At 35.7% G+C, this 14910-nt stretch overlaps 1 protein-coding gene across 1 annotated transcript; it reads right to left on the bottom strand.

Annotated features, from left to right (window-relative positions):
• Positions 1-5741: 5741 nt before the first annotated feature.
• Positions 5742-7894, bottom strand: LOC114718424 (glycine-rich RNA-binding protein 2, mitochondrial). Its single transcript, XM_028903726.1, has 5 exons — positions 7806-7894; positions 6991-7134; positions 6835-6903; positions 6176-6282; positions 5742-6082 (listed from the first exon to the last, which is right to left on the bottom strand). The coding sequence occupies exons 2-5, from the start codon at positions 7112-7114 to the stop codon at positions 5939-5941; spliced, it is 444 nt and encodes a 147-aa protein (XP_028759559.1). The 5' UTR covers positions 7115-7134; positions 7806-7894; the 3' UTR covers positions 5742-5938.
• Between the last annotated feature and the right edge of the window lie 7016 nt (positions 7895-14910).

The raw sequence follows: 14910 nt of genomic DNA, 5'->3' as shown, positions 1-14910 counted from the left end.
TGATACATTCACTTTAAAAAATAGCAAAAATAGATAGATACCGTTAATAATAATAAATCTATGATGGAGATGATAAAAACAGTGATACCGTTTATATTTTTACCCAGTTTTCAATTTCAAAACCGACAAGTGTTGCTTGGTTCCATTATCAGAAGAGGAATTGGTACAAGCCCATTATAAATTTCAACACTCATTGCAGATACTGGCCGTCTAACGTAACCTAAATTTGATTATCATAAAATGAGAGTCAACAGATTAAGTTAATTGTCTATCATTCATTAAAATCAATTAAATTTAAGAAGTAGCTAGGGACATATGTCTAATACTAGATATTCAGATTTACCAACCATCTTATGAGTTATGGCCAATCTATCAATTCAATACCTTCCTTAATTGTGGCATGGCATGCGCCATGCATTAATAGAGAAATTAAAATTAAATGCATTTGATGTTTGGTGGAACATGAAATCAAGTTTAATTTACAGCATCATTGGTCCCCCAGTTTTCCATTCAATACATACGTACAGATACAATTTTGTCTCCCTGCACTTGATTCACGAAGCACATCAGATTGATAGTTTAGAAGAATAATCCTAAAATATTAATTGCTATTGAAACCCCACCTTATTATTCCACTATTTTTTTTTGGTTAATTAGGTTTTCATGCATGTTACAAAATTTTTTCAAATCTTTTATATTAAATACACACACACATCTAGTGGAAACACCACCACTTATAATCACCATAGTATCAATAGAACTGTACCTAATTTAGGTTGGAATTTTGACTACAATAATTTAAGCTTGCGTCGCGAGTAAAGGAAGATTCCCTGGCAAACTTTTGTCTAATTAAAAAACTCAGCATCACTTCAATTTCAAACTCCATTTAATGTGTGTGTGTGTGTGTGTGTGTGTGAAGGATCAAACTAGTTGACTATCCGGTAATTATTTCCAATTAAATATCGAATATTTTAACGATGGAGTTATGAGTATTTATGTGAAGAACGTGGCTGAGACTCCCCAGTTCATCTTCTTTAGAATGAATGTATTTATTAGCTAGATTGAGAAAGATCTGAGCACAGAAGAAAGTTGTTGGATCTACAATTAAAGTCAACCTTGTTAATATTGACCCAAAAAAATCTTTTTCAATAACTCTTTTTGTTTAAATTAATTGTACATACATTCGTCCAGGTTTATTAGGATTTTTAAAACTAGAAATCATAGCATGTACAATGCACAGGCATAATAATACGAATATTCATTATTCAAGCAAGAGATAAGTCATATGGGTCCATATCATATCATAATCAAAATAATATATAAATAATGGCATGGGCAGCAAAAAAAGATGGAACCCAATATAAGCTAAATCTGTTAAAATAAAATATATCACATCATTATTAATTAATTTTTGATATTATTAAATAGAGTTTACAGATATGATTAGATTACATGAGGAGTGCATCTTTCCATATTAAGTCGGTGCATTCTAAATTCTGTATATCGGTTACAGCATACTCTCTCAAAAGAAATGAAACCTAAGTTGAGTTGAGAAAATAACATTCAAGCAAACTAATTCGATATATCTGTTTGGAAGGTTATGTTCGCAATTAATTGAAGGATCCCATTGGTAAGGAAGCAGGATTTTGAGATTAATGTAGAAGCTACTTAATTTGGTAATATAGACAAGATTAATTAAGAAGCTCTTAGTGAGAAAGACATGATAACAGAAACAAAAGGCAAGAAGAGACTAATTAGAGAGCATGGAAGTGATTTTTTTTTTAAACTCCTTTGGAGCTCTCGGTGTCCGGAGGTTTTGTCTTTCTAAATCTTATTACCAGGTACCCCAGCAAACGACTAATTCAGATCAAGATTTTTTTTTATCAGAATCTGTGTGTGTATGACGAGAGTTCCATGAATCCAGCTCAATGGCACAAAGGGAAATGAGTATGAAATTGAGGGCCAAAAAGTTGTGTGAAGCATGCAAGCGGATGAGATGACAAGTGAGAAAGATGAGTGGATGGTGCATATGCAATGTGGTGATCCCAAGTGTTAAACACTGATTGGTACTAAACAGAGAGAAGGCTTCTTGTTTGGCTGTGATGACTGATGCTGCTGCTACCAGACAAACTATGTGGGACCAACCACGTTGTGATGAAGCCAGTTTGATGTGGATCGTAGTTTCGTGTGCGGTCACAAAAGGAGGCAAACGAAATCCCCAACCCATGAGGCGATAAAAATCTCACATAAAAAATGTATGTGGCAATATGGGTCTGGGGTATTTAGGTGTGATTTGTCGGTGTTTGACCAGTTTCACATGTTTAGAACCAATCACCGACACACACAGCAGGCCATTCATACGAGGAAAAGAACGCTCAAACGCAGACACCCGTACAGGCAAATGGGGAAAACATGAGAAATCTACAGCTGACATCGTCGTACAAGGACAAAGCTGCCAAAGGGTCCTCTGTTCATTTAGCCGTATGTGTTGCTACGGGATTCCCTCTTCATTCAATTTATTTGAGGACAAGTCGTCAATTCTCAAGACCCACAGGCCCACGTAGTTATATTATTTGCATGTTACGTTGTAAATGATGCTGTTTTATCTCACCCATGGAGCACAAATTAAGTTCCCATTGCATTTCTGGAAATGGGTGTGCGTGTGTGTGACTTGTATCTCACACCGCAAGAGACATTTCAACGGCAGAATATGAATGGAGTCAGATATGGTATCAATAAAGAATTCTGTGCCGATTACATCTAAAATACCATGTTTCTTCCATGGTCTTGGTGACAAGTCTGGGTTTGCTTTCATTTACTTATTCTGTTTTTCTTTTTCACCCTCCCGTTGGAGGTTCACCATCAACTTCCTTTTTAATTGGGGAAAAAAAATGAAATCATCACTTTCGAATTATCTTCAGAATAATTTGCATCGATTTTTTAAGGAATTAACCAGAAAATATGTGAGATTTCTTCCTAGTTGAATGATAAATTCTTAGACTTTACCATTCCGTTGGAGGTTCACCGGAAAACACTTGGGTTTCTCATTGCACTGAGAACTTTTGGAGCGAGACTCTCAGTATAGCGCGTGTATTAACTTACGAAATTAGAAAACGAGCCGGGTAATGGTTAATCATTAATTAGTAAATAATATAAATTGCTTTTATTTTTTCTTTCCTTTTGTGCATAATATATGATAGATTTTCCACATGACATTAAAAACATGAGGACCCATATCACCGAAAAGGAAAAACGAATCGGGCTCATACATCTCACCTGACAAAAAATACGAATTAGGAGGGCAGATATGAGCCCAGACTTGCCCGTCCTTCATGGCAAAGCCCAGACTCACTTATTTAACCCAAAAAATCCAAGGTTCAATGCTTCTCTTAGAAGCAGTGTTTTTAAAACCGGATCGGACCGGATGGTCAAACCGGTCCAGCTGGTGACCGGGACACTTCTCGGCTCGTTTCACATGATTCGGCCGCTTTATCATTTGAGCCGCCTTGGACCGCTTCAAGCCGGCCATTTAACCGGAAACCGGAGCGGTTTTTGAAAAACTGGCCGGCTCAAATTTGTGAGCAGGGATGGAGAAGAAGAAAGAAGACGCAGAAAGCTTTTTTGGATATGAATCTTATTCCCATCCTTTGTCCCTTCAAGAACAGCCATGGAGTCGGTTGCTAGGCTAGAAGAAGATAAGAAGCTTACCTTGGGTGCCCGACGATTCGCAAATCTGGACTGTAAATAAAACCTCCCTAGTCCATAACGAAGAAAAGAAGACGACGTGCAAGTGATGGAATGGAAGTAGGGGAGAAAAGAAAGTAAAACCTCGGGAGTGGAGATAGAGAAGCGTGTTTCGTACACAGACGCAGTTCTTTTTCGGGCCAACACGCAAAGGTAGATTGAGCAAGGATGACATGTACTATAAATGAGTATTAATTAAACCTTTTTTTAATGTTATTTTTCAAGGGAAAAAATTAAATTAATTGTGAGATAAAGTTATTTCTATTGGTACAAATTGCAAAAGTTAAAGATTTACTATACTATATATTAAAAAGGCTATAAAAATATTTGGTTTTTTGACCAGCGGCTAAAAAAAAAATATTTACGTTATAATATTGTAATTATTAATGATTATTATATGATTAATATATATAAAATATGTAATTTATCCTCTAAAATCATTCTTATTTAAGGGATAAAGTGAGCATACCAATAATTAATAGAGACAAAAATAAAAATATATATAAAAAATTTCAAATAGGGTATTAGTGTCAATGTATCATGGACCTTCATCCCAAAAAAAATTTCTTATATATAAGATTTAAGAAAGTATAATATTATTTTTATTTAATTATTATGTTCCGGTCCGACCGCCGGTCCGACTGGTTGAACCATAAGAACCGTGAACCGCTCGTTTTTCCGGTTCAATTTCCGGTCCGGCTTTTAAAACATTGCTTAGAAGTATAACCACTGTCAGCCATCAGTCCGTTCGGTTCGTCAAAAGTTGTCACGCGAATGCGAATGGAAATGTAGTGTAAATGAGAATGGAATCCGACGGAGTGAGATAACCATATGTCATGAATAGGATTATATTTTGATATTGTATTAGAAAATAATGTCCTAAGATATTAAAATACTAAGATTTAGTTGACTAATTTGGAGAGATTAAAAAAATTAGTTAAGTTAGTTATTTGTTGTAAATAGATATTATCTTCCCTAAAATACCCTTAATCATGTGTCAGAATTATAAATTAATAATAACTTCTTAACATATATAACTACTATATAGAGATTATTTGAAAAAAAAAAAGAGTAAATATTGAAGACAAAGTAAATTAAAGTCTTATATTTAAGATTAAATTAAAAATTAAAGTAATCTTGTATTAATAACCTTAAGGATTTCTCACGTTTTGAACACACGTACCTTCGTCTGATTATGGGAACGATATGGGCAAATGAAGAGCAAAACGGCGTGTTCCGGGAATCTCGTTCAATTCACTCCTCATCATTGACATTTTCTCGTACCATAGTCATCAACATAACAAGAGTCAGTGAGAATTTTTATTTAAATATAAAATCTTAATTCATTTTATCTTACAGATTTATTATTCATTCTTTATGTATATTAAAAAGATTAATAATACTTTTTAAAAAAATTTAATTTATATTTATTACAAATAACTAACTTAATAAATTTTTTTTTAACAAATTACTAAAATTACTTAAATAGATTGACATATGAATTACCATGGTCTCATTATTCCGTCCCTCCCATTTCACCACCATTCTCTCTACACATCGAGCAAAGCAGCATATGAAAATTGGCGGGCGGAGGCAACGTCAGGCAGCCAACAACAACGGGCACGGATCCAAGTGGAAGCATGTGCTGCTTTGCACCAAGATTATACATGCGTCTCAATGTACGTGCGTGTGATTCTGAATCCCATTCTTACTCACCCCCGCTCCAATGCCTCAATGATTCGCGTATTCACCCATTCAACCAATCAATCTTTAAGCAAAAATCCGTTAAAAAAGTTGCCAAGATCCTTTTGCGTAATCCAATGGAAACGCGCGCACCACTTCATATTGGATTAGAGAATAAGAAATGTTTCCTGTAGCACGGGACAACAGCCGTCCAATTCATAAGCCTCTAATCATCACATTTGATAGCAACAGCAATAACGATTGCTCGCGTAATTTCAAATGTGATTCGTTAACAAGATTCTTTTTTTTTTAGCTGAGATTCGTTAACAAGATTCAAATCAACAATTATCTGAACAAAAAATACCATTCGAGACAATGCGTCTGCATATGAACTTCCACAAATTTTAAAAGTTTAGGTGCTGAGTCACATAAACTTGACTAAAATCAAGTAATTCACGAACTAGCTAAACATAGCCACAGTTAAAGATCAAAGGGATAAGGTGGGAAATTTTTAGAAGGATTGATTGCCAAATCCTCCATCATCCCTCCCATTTCCACCAAAACCACCACCATATCCGCCGCCGCCACCAAAGGAACGAGGTCTAGCCGGTCTATCAGTTGCATAGCTCACCCGAATGTTTCTCCCATTTAGCTCCTGATGAACCAGACCACGTCAGTCAACAATTTATCACTAGTAATGAAATTCAACACGAATGATGTTTTTTTTGGGGGGGGGGGGGGGACCAACCTGCCCATCCATTGCAGAAAGAGCTGAACTTGCAGAGTCATCACTGGAGAAATTAACAAATCCAAACCCTCTTGACCTTCCAGTGTCTCTGTCAGTTATAACCCTTGCTGTGAAACAGAAACATGAATATCAATACGCCTAATAAACCATGATAGGACAAGGCAGACAACTATTACAACAGGCAAGGGGTCTCACCTTGACTCACGCTCATCCCATTCTTACTACACTATAACCAAGAAAAATGAAGCACTCACTTATCTCACCAGCTCCAATTACCCATGCCCGCAAGAAGTCATTTTCATAAACTCAGAAATATGCATGTCAGAACCCTGCTACATTGGTCATATCCTCGTGAAATACCCCAGTAAAAAAATAATGGTACCAGTGCCTTAATAACTATTCCTACATGGACAAACATCTAACGGCACATCTGAAATGACTTGTTATCAAACAGCAGCTGATCTCAGGCAAGGAGGCTGATACTCAATTATAAATAAAATAAGTGATACAATATAAACATGTACATGTAACAGAAGTGCGACATGCAAAAACTTAAGAACAAAGAAATCTATACAATTTCTCTGATCTTCTAAGATAACCCATACAGGATGTACAAAGCTTCATTATGTGCACAAACTACACAAAGTAGCTTAACTCACCCTCAACCACATCTCCAAAGCTAGCAAATGCATCCCTGAGAGATTGATCATCAACTCCATAAGAAAGGCCTAAACAATAGGAGAGTACTGGTCAGAAAATTTGCATCCATATATGATGCTTCAATCTAAAAAGAACCATTCAACGATAACCAATACCGCCAATGAAAAGCTTGGAGGAGGACATGCAGCGAACATAATTGAGCATTGATGCAACTGGTACTTGTCTGTTTTGTGCAGCACCCTGCCTTAAAAGATTCCCAAGCTTATTGCAAAATGCCATTGTAACTAAAAGTTTATGGCCTGAAACAACGAACAGAACCAACATAGCATTTAGCAGACAGACCAAAAACAAAGCACTGTCAAGCCAGCCACAGCCCACAGGCACCATGAACTGGTGAGCAAAATAAGCAAACGAGATAGAAAAATAAAACGGCAATGTCTGAATGACAAAACAAAGAGATATACAGCCAATTCGGGGAAAAAAAAGTAGTCTTAGCAAATAAAACCCTAGGACACTGTGAATATCCCGCTCCTCTCCTTGAAGCTAGCCCAACCGCGCATCGGCCGGGCAACGCCTAACTGTGTAAGCAACTATCGACGAAACTTCAGCGTCGCATCGACAAGAAAATAACTGAACCTAGGACTCACATCTCACCCAGCCGAAAGTAGCAGATAAACGAGTGAATAAGTGCGAAAACATACCGACCGATTACCACCAAACAACTTTCCAAAATAGCAAAACAGAATAAGATAAATAGTCATCCGGATATTAATTAAATCACATTAAACCCAAGCAGACTAGAAACAATAAATAGATTAACGGGGAAACAATAAAAATGCGATGAGAATGAATCCAAAAAATCAGAGGAATTCAAAGGAATGACCGAAGAAAAGTGTGCACATAAACGCATAAAATCGTTCGAAATATAGAAGGGATATCTACGAGATTGATGACGCCGGAAGGGGCTTACCACAGAAAAACGAGGACCGGGATTTGATGGAGAGCTTCAAAGAATGGAAGCGGCTAGGGTTTAAGCTTGAAAGCCGAAGAAGTGAGTGAGGAATGAGGGAGAGGAAAATATCTAGCATTTTATAGGATGAGGGGTTTTGGAGGATGAGATCACACACGGTCCACCTTAGCTACAACCTCTCTGATAGAGGGATTGGGGAATGAATGTGCGTCCGTCGATGTCTTGAAGAGATACAGCAACGGCTGTCATTTCAAAACAGGAGTAGGCTGTGACGCAGGTGATACTGTCTTCGTACTTATCCTATTCTTTTTTTTTTTTGAGCTGAATCGTACTTATCCTATTCGACCTGCGATTTTTCCAATTTGAAGTTGCATTGCGCATGCGGGGCCCCGGTGCACCACTTCTTTTTTTTTTTTTTAGTAAATCACATTTTCTTAAGTCATCTTTGTTTTTTGGACATTATAAAAAAATAACTCAACGATAATATCACACTTTTTCTACGGTGACTTCTCGCCTTGTTATTTTGGAATGAAACTCCTAAATAAGAGTCATTAGACATAAGAGTTTGATTAAGTACTTAAAATATTTGTAATTAATTAAGGATATTAAGCAAAAAAACGCATCAATCATCAATAATTTAAATAAAACAAGTTAATTATAAAACATGCACGCAGGAGATTATTTTTCGGGGTAAGGAAGTTTCCGTATGACTCGATGGAGCATTGGATAAGAATGCCCGTTTTGGAGGAGCCCATGGCAACACAAGAAAAGGAAGAAGCTAGCCCATCAAAGAAGAATGGACTCAGTGCTCTTTTCTGACATCGGAATATTGTGGGTTTTCTGCAGGTATGCGATGTGCCGATGCACATGGTCCAATTACTCGTTTGGTTGGATGCATGATTTTTTTTATTTTTAAAAAAGATGTTTGTGAAATCCAATTCAGTTTCCACAACTCTTAATGCAATTCATTGGGCAACATTTATTTTGCACACTCAGCGGCAAGTTCTTGCGAGTGCAGCTTATATATTAAATGCATGTATAATTTAAAAGAAAATTTAGTTAAAAGTCATTGTTTCAAAATTTAAGTGGCTAAAAAAACTTAAATTTGAATGAGTACAACCATAACTTGTAAGTGTAATTTTTTTTAATTGTATGCAACATTTATATATATACAGAAGTCAATTATATGTGGTGAAAGATATGTTGCATATAACAAAGGAAAAGTTACACTTACAGGTTATAACTGCAAGAGCATTTAAGTTGTCTCAGCCAATTAAGTTTTCCAGTAGAAATTTGTTTTACTAAAAATGGATTCGCGTTTTTTTTACCTTTTTGGTCTGTTTTTTAATAAGAAATTCTGAGCTAATTTTGATGTTGTTGAGATTGTGTTGTGTGTGATGGTGGAAGGCGGCAGAAGAGAGTAGGAGAGTGACACGTGTAAGGCAATAGAGGGGAAGCAAAAGGATGGGGTGGCGCCCCCTGGAAGCGCAGCGGCAATCAACTCACATGGGCTTTGCCGCTTTGGCGTTTTTCCTCCTTCCCTCCATCCCCACCTTCACTGCTCGCGCGTACCTCCCCCCCTGTTAGCTGCTGGCTTCCAAGTTCCACCAATCATATTCTGCCCCGTCTCCATTGCCCCCTTACAAAATACTACCTCCGGTCCTAATTATAAGACCTAGTTGACTTATTTAAGGAGATTAAGGAAGTAAGTTAAGTTAGTTATTTGTAATAAATAAGTGTTGTCATTCCTAAAATATCATTGTTAATTAAGTATATTAGCTAGAACTATCATTATTAGAAGGATTATCTTGGAAAAAAATGCATAAATACGAGAGACAGAATGGATTGGGGTCTTATAATTAGGACCAAATAAAAAGTCAAATGGTGTCTTATAATAAGAATCGGAGGTAGTATAAGGTATGTACATAGAAGGAGCTTTGTCCCAAATTAAATAAAATATGCTTATAAATACTTATATATAAATGGTGCCCAACAAGTGCTTAAACATGACTAGATCACAATTATTTAGTGTCTGTTTAGTTAGGTTGTGGGGTTTCAAATAAGTTCGTTTGAACTTAATTAAGTGATCATAGAGTTTATTTATTTTGTTAGGCTAAATGTTTTGAAATCTTAATGAATCGTGATTTTAATTCTGATCACACGCTTGAGTAATAAGAGTTTCTCCTAACTACCCCTTGTTAATAATAAATATCAAATTAAAATTATATTTAAATAATAATAATGATCTATACTTATAAAAATTATATTTCTCCCGCTTTTTGATAATTATGTATTTATAAGTAAATTTAATAAATAAAATCAAATTTAATTCACATTTTCGATATCACTCGTAAGAAAAGGTATCCAGACAAAAATCATAATTAACTAATACTCTTCCGGTCCTTATTATAAGACCCAATTTGACTTTTTATTTGGTCCTAATTATAAGATCCAATCCATTTTGTCTCTTATATTTATGCATTTTTTCCAAGATAATCCTTCTAATAATGATAGTTTTAGCCAATATACTTAATTAGCAAGGATATTTTAAGAATGACAACACTTATTTATTATAAATAACCAACTTAACTTACTTCTTTAATCTCCTCAAATAAGTCAATTGGGTCTTATAATTAGGACCGGAGGAGTATTACTTTTAATCAGTGTTATTTATAAAAATCATGATCATATAAAATCAAAGCTGTTCACTGCTAATCTAAGCGGATACTTTTTTCTGTTAAAAAAAAAATCCAAGCAAGTACTTAGTATCCTCAAAATAATCTTAAAACTTATTTCTTTAAATTCACAAAATTTTAGTCGTTAATTTCAAGTAAAATTAATTTCTTTTTCATCAATTGCCATGAATAAATTAGCTCAGTCTCCCATGTATGCAGATTCTTTTTCAACTCAAAAACTACGAACTTTATATGCTAAGTCAAATATTGAGATCAATAGTAGTGTTTTAGAAAAAAAATACTTATTTATAATAAATAATTAACTTAATTAGTTTTTAATATTCATAAATTATTTGTTTGACTAATAGATATGGCATTTTACTTGATCTGATAACCCTTGTAACTCGCCGTTCGCGTTGGATTAGGTGATACGAACATGGTCCTTTTTAAGTTGAATAAAAACATTGTCTTTGATAGATTTATAAAGTGTATTGATTATTTGATTATATTGGAGAGTCATAGGAGTTCTTGTCAGATTTACGTGTCACTTTATTTGAGATCCTTTAAAGAGGTCACATGAGAAAAAGTTCATATGCAATCAAACAAGTGAGGGAAAATATCACTTGTAAATCCACGAAACAATCAAATGAAGCCTAGTCCACAAATGAGCCACTAAACGAATGAATTTCATGACAGAGAAGGGGGAAATTGGACGCACTGAGACCCTTTAACGTGATGGTATGAACAGTGTATGCGCCAGAGAGAAAAAGAGCATGTTCAGCACGACAATTAATTAAAATGAATATGGATACAGGTTGTGCTATATGAATGCATGAACGAAAGTTCAGTGCTAATATTTACCTCAGTTCGCATATGTATCAATTTAAACTCACAAGTCTCAGATGATAACACGGATTACTTTCTAAATCGTCCATTTGCCGAGAGCATAATTAACTGAACAAAACTGACAAAGACAGTTCTATGTTTAAAATTCAAGGCTGTTGTGATGTGTACACATACACACACATATTTTGGCACCAGTTGTGATAGATATTTGATATCTAGACACATCTTTCTCAACAACAAAGCCCACACCCCTGAGATGGCTGGTTTAAAAGGAAAAAAAAAAGAAGAAAAAGGGAGAAAACGGTATTAAGATTTTCTTTCTACGGGTTCAATTTGAAGTTTAAACCCTCGTCACTATACTATAATTTGTTTTCACGTAATTTTCTTCTTTATCTAAGATATTTGTTATAAATAACGATGAAAAAGAAAACAATCATGCATTTAGAATTTTATTAGTCATGTCTTTGGATGACTAAATAATGCAGTCTAATAAAAGGAATCCGTCCCTTACAACAATTCAAATTAATATTTAAATTTTTATTAAGAGAGGTGTTCATATTTAGTATTCTATAATGTTTTGAATATAACTGCTTTTAATTAAAGAATACTTACACCTACCCCAAAAGATAAAAAAAACAGCGGAACATTGTTAAAGGGTGATAGCTCTATAGCCAAAGTGTCGAGATGAGACAAGGCGCAAACTGGGGAAGAGTTCAATGCTCGCCTTTTGTTGTCCAAAGTGGAGCGCATTTTGGTGCCTAGTTCTGAGTTTTGCGCATAGAAGAAGGGACTACCATGCTCCTTACTCACTCTCTTTTTTCTATTTCATCATCATTTCCTCATCTCTTCTTACTTCTTAGAGGGTATTTAGATGAAAATCAAATAATAGTTTTAAAAGTAATTTTACAGTATATAAAATTAATATGTAAAAAAATTTATCTCAATTTATAAAAAAAAATTTAGAAAACAGTTTTGGTAATAGTTAAACTAACTTTTCTCTTGACAAAGAGTTGGTTCGGTACCATTCTCTGGGACGCAAGGTCCGGCCCGATCTGGCCCCAGGTTAGTCTAAGCACCCGACCTAGTTTGTTTGTTTGTTTTTTTTTTTGGGCAGGACCAAAGGTACCCTCCCGCGAGATTTCTCATGCCCCGGCATAACATATATAATATTCATGTCGATTTCATATGGACGGATGTTCCTGTTGCCCTTTTTACCTCTATCCGCGCGTGAGAGAGATCTTGTACCTCCTGCCATGGGCACCTCGTAGTGGACAAGATATTCTCTCCTCATCAATTCCCTTGAAACTTCTCTCTGTCAATCCTATTTCGTTTTTCTCTCATCCCAGTTTTCCTCTTGACGCTTCGAATCAAGTTCCATCTCCCCTTTTGATCGATACCGATTTTTACTTGGGTATTTATTAAAAAAATAAAAAAGGAGTATTTGATTCTTTTTGTTTCCCTCAATCTGGGCACTTTTTCCACTGCTTTTTTTAATACATTTTTTCAGAAATAAAACTAGGGTTTTCTCTCGGGGTCGGTATTACTAAACTTGTGTCGCGGATTCTCTAGGGTTTTATTGGATCGTAACTGGATACTCACTCAATTCGAAAATTTCTGTTTGATCATAGCAGAAAACTTCCGGTTTGATCAGCTTACTCCGCATCAGAGCAGAGGAGTGTGCACCAGGCTCATTGTCTGCGGGGTTTGCGTGAAATGGGCATGCGCACTGATCTTCTCAGAGATTTGCAGTGTAGATTTGGAAATACACTGATTGAGCATTTGCACTTGGCGATTGCCTAAGATGGTTTTTAACATTGAGCATGGAAGAAGATTGCTTATACTAATTGATTAATTGTGTTGGTCGGGATCAAGACTTTGAGAAGTCAATTAGCAGTTTGAGTATTTTGGTCTTTACTGGGTGATGATTTTGGTATTGGACAACGGAAATAGGAAGCAGCGGATGATTCTTTATTGGCCTCCAAGATTTCTAGGAGGAATTGATTGATTGCAGTACACCGTTTCCAAATCTCAAGAAACCTTTTGTATTGACTTGGTTTCGGCTCAATACATTTACATTTACCGGGTTGTGTTTTTATTAGTCCGGTTCAGTGATTGCAGTGCAGCACATTGATTTAATTCAAATATCGGAAATATTCAAGTGAAGTAAACGTGGGTAGTTTCTCTAACTTTTGTCTGTTGGCAGTAAGAAGCTTATGGAGGAATACTAAAGTTGGAAATGAATGCATTGACATGGTGCATGGACAGGAGCCTTGTTGCTGGTTCGTTCCCTCACTGGAACAGCACAACTGTGGAATAATTGAAGCATTCTCAATTTCGGAAGGATCATACGCTGTGTATATCAGGATTTTGTACAATGTCGCGGTGCTTTCCATTTCCTCCACCGGGATATGAAAAGAAGGGGAGAATAGATGACGTAGACCTATTGAAAAAGGTTGTTATACTTTTCCTGTATTTGAGAGTGCATATATTTGGGATAACGGTAATTGGGATGCAAAAATGATTTTCTGGTGAGTTGCAGGGTTTTAACGTCCATTGACAATATTTCTGCTGCGTCTGAATTAAATCTGAAAATTTTTTCATGCATTGCTCCTGTGCAAGTTAAGTTTGTGTAGAACCAGTTATAAGATGGCTGAGGACGTAGAAAAGTTGAAATGGCATCTATCACAGTATATGTCTGAAAGGGTTAAAAAAAGGCCTTGTAAGATCTTTGTCTGCTGAGTTCAATTAGTGTTTGGTCTGCATAGTTAAGATGGCTGGAGGCTAATATAGCAATGGTTCTTTTCTAGTTATGATTAGCTGTGATTATACGTTTTTGGTTGATGGAAGATGGTTATTGGAATACAAAAGCGGGTCTGACTGCATGTCATATTAAATGATGGGTCTAATTTCATTTCATATTATAAGTGATATTTGGATTTTCTATGTGATGCTCAAAATTTGGACCTTGTGATCTGTACTATGACTGTATTGGCATACAAGTTTTTAAAAGGACAAATTTGAGCAAATCTGCCATTGCTCATGAGGCCGGAAGGATAACATGATAATTCAAAGTTGACATGCTCAGCTTACTTTTTTGACACTGATTTTATGAAATCTGATCACAATATCGGCTAGTGCTTAATATTTATTCCCTTAATTTAGTCCATCTGTGCTTCCTTGGTAGGATTGTTGATCTATTGTATGTGTAAAATCATATATTATATTCCACTCCCGGTAGAGGTGAAACAATCTTCGTGCAATCCGAGATGTCTCTTATAGCTTAATTTTGTGATTTCATGTAAAATTGTTTTTGGTTTTCTGACAACCTGCATATGTAGTCATGTCAAAGCAAAGTCTTTGACATCAGTTTTGTGTCATCATCAGTATATTTCAAGTGGCAACTCTGGCCAAAAAAAAAAATGGCAACTTATCTAGAACCTCTTTTCAATTGAGATCATACGTGATAATTGACGCTGGTTTCTATAGAGAGAGTGAGAGTGAGTACGAGTATGTATAATGCGTGCGCATGTAAAGCTTTGGACCCTTTTTCTACGAAAGGGTTCTAACTTCTGAGGCATCAGTAT

Source organism: Neltuma alba, unplaced genomic scaffold (genome assembly GCF_004799145.2).
Source record: "Neltuma alba isolate B1F8T4 unplaced genomic scaffold, ASM479914v2 tig00011850_pilon, whole genome shotgun sequence".
Taxonomy (NCBI): Eukaryota; Viridiplantae; Streptophyta; class Magnoliopsida; order Fabales; family Fabaceae; genus Neltuma; species Neltuma alba.
Note: the sequence above shows the minus strand (reverse complement) of the source record. Positions and strands in the feature narration are given on the sequence as shown.

Excerpts from the sequence above, each read along its gene's own strand:
- LOC114718424 (XM_028903726.1), bottom strand. The coding sequence starts at position 7,114 with ATGGCATTTTGCAATAAGCTTGGGAATCTTTTAAGGCAGGGTGCTGCA. Across the intron at positions 6,904-6,990 it reads CTCCAAGCTTTTCATTGGCG|GCCTTTCTTATGGAGTTGAT; the intron begins GTATTGGTTATC and ends CCTATTGTTTAG. Across the intron at positions 6,083-6,175 it reads TTTCTGCAATGGATGGGCAG|GAGCTAAATGGGAGAAACAT; the intron begins GTTGGTCCCCCC and ends CTGGTTCATCAG.